The sequence below is a fragment of the Malania oleifera genome, chromosome 10 (assembly GCF_029873635.1).
Source record: "Malania oleifera isolate guangnan ecotype guangnan chromosome 10, ASM2987363v1, whole genome shotgun sequence".
Classification (NCBI taxonomy): Eukaryota; Viridiplantae; Streptophyta; class Magnoliopsida; order Santalales; family Ximeniaceae; genus Malania; species Malania oleifera.
The window spans coordinates 93,562,671-93,567,174 of NC_080426.1; the positions used below are offsets into that span (position 1 = coordinate 93,562,671).

At 37.5% G+C, this 4,504-nt stretch overlaps 1 protein-coding gene across 1 annotated transcript; it reads left to right on the forward strand.

Annotated features, from left to right (window-relative positions):
• The first annotated feature begins 567 nt into the window (after nt 1–567).
• LOC131166222 (uncharacterized) lies at nt 568–2,775 on the forward strand. Its single transcript, XM_058124571.1, has 3 exons — nt 568–1,084; nt 1,173–1,389; nt 2,120–2,775. The coding sequence occupies exons 1-3, from the start codon at nt 977–979 to the stop codon at nt 2,476–2,478; spliced, it is 684 nt and encodes a 227-aa protein (XP_057980554.1). The 5' UTR covers nt 568–976; the 3' UTR covers nt 2,479–2,775.
• The last annotated feature ends 1,729 nt before the right edge of the window (nt 2,776–4,504 follow it).

Consider the following 4,504-nt stretch of genomic DNA (forward strand, 5'->3'; position numbering starts at 1 on the left):
TCAGGGCATTATGCTTGCCTATGACCGCTTGTCTCGTGGGCTTGAGATGAGTTTCCATCATATAAATACTAGTGTAAGATTATTTTCTGTTAACAGTAATAAGACAGTATGACTTCTCGGTCACTTTGACGTTTCCTAGTGTTGGAGCGGAAATGACCTAGAAAGCTCATTAGTCATTATAAAACTCACTAGTTTTTGTCAACGTATTTAACCTACTTGTCTCCTTTTCTAAACACACGATGTCAACGGAAGTATTGTTAATGAATTGCATAGATTCAATGTTTATTGTTTGTTTGTCATCACTTTCATGAATGTTTACTATTTCCATTGTCATTTGATTAAATGCTAATGAAAGTGTTTCGTGAATAAATATTAGTAAATGATATACTGACTCGTTAAACAAGAGTGTTTTAGTTAGTACCGCACGATCCTTTTATAACGGTAAGAAAATAGTAGGACCGTGACACAAGGTACGGCTAGTAATAAATATAAATAAATTTTTCAAAATTGTTTTCAAAGTAAATACCTTTTTTTCCTATAGTAGCCCTAACATCAATAATTAAGTTTGCAATTTTGACAAATGTATCGAGTAGTACGAGTTGTTCTTGCAACTTCTGGAGACATCTGGAGACTCTCTCTCTCTCTCTCTCTCTCTCTCTCTCTCCTCTAATGGGGGGTTCGGTCCTTCCACATTCTTCGGGATGCTGTGTGGAACCATCCTTGGAAAGCGAGGGAAGTGCAGATGATTAATTATTGCCGCGTCTTGTGTCTGCTGTTTCTGTGTATACTGTATAGGGATAGACAAATGAGTGGTTCTACCTGAGGGGGAAATTTCAGAGAGAGGGCCGAGAGAGGAGCTTTTCCTGCCGTCTTCTGCGATTCGATCCGTCGGTTTTACTCAACAATTTCAGTGTCAGAGAGAGAGAGAGAGAGGCTTAGGGTTCTGTTTTTTGGCTTGGTTGGTTGGTGATCGAGAATGGCGGGCTTCTTTTCGATGAAGATGAAAAGGAAGGAATTGGATGAAGTTAACGATGACTTCTCTGACTTCTCCCTCTCTTCTCCTGCCAGAAAAATCCGCAGGCTGGTAAATCTCTCTCTCTCTCTCTCTGAAATCCTGAAGTTTCTTCCTCTAGGATTCTGTCTCTGATTTTGGACTTTTGACATTATGGTAGGATGTGGAGTTGCCGCCGATTCTGGAAGAGGAAGAGCCGGAGCTTCTTTTTGCTTTGGAGCAGTCGGGAGGAGCACCAGCGATGGAGGAGTTGCCTTCTGTTCCCGTGAACGAAGAGAGGGCTATTGTTCTTTTTAAGCCTATGAACACGCCTCTGTTGCACTCTCCTTCCAATTTCTCGATCTCTGTTGATTCCGACATAATTTCAGATTTCAAGAGTAAGCACCTCGATGCTCCATTTCCTTCAAACTACTACATTTTGCTTTGTGTTGTCTTCTGTTTTTTAGGAATTACACACCAACACTGGCACACTCACAAAAGATTGGAGTACCAGCCTATTGTTTGGCTCCAGAAGAAATAGGGAAAGGAGACGGAAAGAAAACTAGAACTTTTTGACCGTTAGATTGTTTTTGTAGCACCAGTCTCGTCAATACGAAAGCCTGCATTCTGAAATGGATAAAATACAAAGCTTGCTTGCCATGGTTGAACATTGATCAAATTGCTGATAATAAGTGGTAAATGTCTGCCCGTGCGCATGCAAATGTAAGGCTCTTGGGCCGAGCATGTTACATAGGGGAAGCTTGCTGCTATCTGTTGATAGGTTGTAGATGATTATCCGACCATTTGGTGCACACCAAAGAATGTAAGATTCTATGAAATACCCATTTTGTCTAAGATTCTATGAAATACCCAGTTTGTCTTGCGGAATTTTGCTTTGATTCTCTTTGAGGTCAGTATTGGATGGTTTGTGTACATCATTTAATTTAATTCTTTGTTTAGGATGGTTGCTTTTGTTGCCTCTTGGGTTTTAAAGCCAATTCACTACTATAGCTGTAGCAAGCCTCCAGCTTGCACATGTTTGGGTTTGCAATATTATTTTTTCTATGCTCATGCGGGGACACTGAAGTCCATTCCGGGGTAACTAACTCTTGCATTCTGTGGATTAAGATTTTTGGTCAAGCCAGTCTAATCACATAAAACCAGCGGAAGATGAAGCAATACAGGACAGTAATACCAGCGCAGCAAAAGAGTGTCTAGAAGTTGTACCTTGGGTACCTTCTCATGTTCCTCAAATGCCAGGAATTGATGTTCCCCAAGCAGAAGCCGCTGAGTCGATGGAGGCTGAAGAAATGGAGGCAGCAGCCATGGAAATCGAAAGCAACGATCTGGGCACGGAGCAGGGGCAAGTGAATCAACATGGAGGACTAAAGGGGGACGAAGGATTGCCGCAGTGGCAGCACCAGCACTGCATGACTCCCCAGCTTCCTCAAATTAATACGCCCACTCCCATTGTTTGGTACCAGTAGTAGGCTAAATGATGCAGGGAATGCTGCCACCATGTAAAGTTTTGCAGTGTTTCCCAGCCTTAAGCAGGGATGGTAGGATTTGAGCTAGAGTTGGGGATGATGCAATTAAGGATTCCCCCCGTGTTAGAGTTTGCCCTCTAGCGTGGTTATGATGAGGGTCGTCAACATGGGCTTCCATGATTTTTTTGTTATCTGTGAAATTTCTTGAAAGGAGTCCCTGATGTTGCCCGATGAGCAATGGTCCATTGCAGCAAATATAAGGACTGTTTCCATAAATACAAACCTTGATTTGGTTTAGTGGCTTGTAAGATTTGATGTCCAATTTTTCCATGATGTATTGGGAGTGAGTATTTTTTGTTTTCAGATTGGCAGGAGTTTTTCATTGGTAAATTTGTTTACCACATCAGAACTTACAATGTTTGTTGATGTAGTTTGAAATTCCTTGATCTTCCATGGTATGCGTCCTCTTGAACTATATCTATAATATTAAGAGCAATATTAAGACGTGGGTGTCCAGGGCACTCGAGTCCTTGTTTAGTAAAGGATTTCGTGAGGTAAGCTTGACATTAAACTAGTTACAGTATTAAGTAATAAAACAAGAAACAATAATATAAAATGAAGTCTTAAGTTCTACTAGTGGAGTCCGTCGAGGATTAATATTTTTTTAATAAATTCAAGACTACTAAATTTTTATTTATTATTTCATTTCAATTTGTTTTATATTTATTCTTACCCCTTCTTATAGGTTGGCTTGCAAGTATGTAACTGATCTTTTTCTATTAATGACCATTGCCAAAGTTGTAATTTTATCCTATAGGTAGGTTTTGTTTTACTTGAAGTTAATTAATTTGGCTTAGAAATGATGTGAGAACTTTTGCTTCTTTGTTGGCTCCACGACGGTTTCTTTTCCCCTGTAAAGGTGAAGATGCTAAAACTATTGTGGATGCAAAAAATCTCTCGTGATCCCTACCCTGTTGTGTTATGGATCTCTTGCGACTCTCAACGTGTAAATTATTAGGTTGATTGATTAGTGCTAAAAAATCTTCATATGCCAAATTCTAAATCAAACTTTTATAGAAATTCCTCAAGGGTTTGTTTGATCTTTCAAAAATCAATTTTATTGTTAATTCTATTAAAAATATCTTTCAAGGATAACTTTACCACCTTTAAAAAATTTGATTTTTTTGACTTCTTCAAAAATTTTCATTAGTTTCTAGTTTTTAGAACTATTCTCAAATTTTATCGTCTTTTTTTAAAATCTATTTTGAAATATGTTTTTTTTTTCCTAAGCCGTAGCCTCCTTAAACAAGTAATTTTGACATTGAGCTTAAGTAACGTATTAACTAACTGGCTCTTCTGTCTCCGAAAATCAATTCTTTGCCCAAGGACATGATTTTTTTCCTACCTCACTATTGCGACATCTCGGGAATGGGGGCCTCGAGAAGGCGAGGAATAATAGTATATAATATTGAAAATTTTGATTTGGAGTCACCACTACCCTTTTTTTTTTGGTGCCATTAGAACACCTAATTACTAATCATTTAATTGGTCACTTAGACTAAACCTAAGTTAAGAAACTATTAGTCTTGGTCAACTTATACCAGAATTGGGATCAGAAGTTTGATTATGCGAGGAGAAGGTATTTGTACCCCCTACACACCCATTCTAAGAACGGTATCTAATTAATCATGAATTATCCCCAAATTGAATTTAATAACCTTTAACTAACTCTTTTAAAACAAATAAATAAATGAATAAATAAATAAATAAATAAATAAATAAAATTAAAAGTAGATTAAAAATTTTGGTGTGATTTAGGAATCTCTAATAAGACCTCAAAATGAGGATATCTTATTAGATAAACCCTCCCTCAGAGTTAATACAAGTGAGGTCTAAAATACCTAATTGTTTTTTTTTTTTTAAATCATTGGAACACACACACACACACACACACACACACACACACACACAAATCAAATAAATTATTGAATTTTTTTTTTAGCAAAAGAATCTTTAAAAACATTCC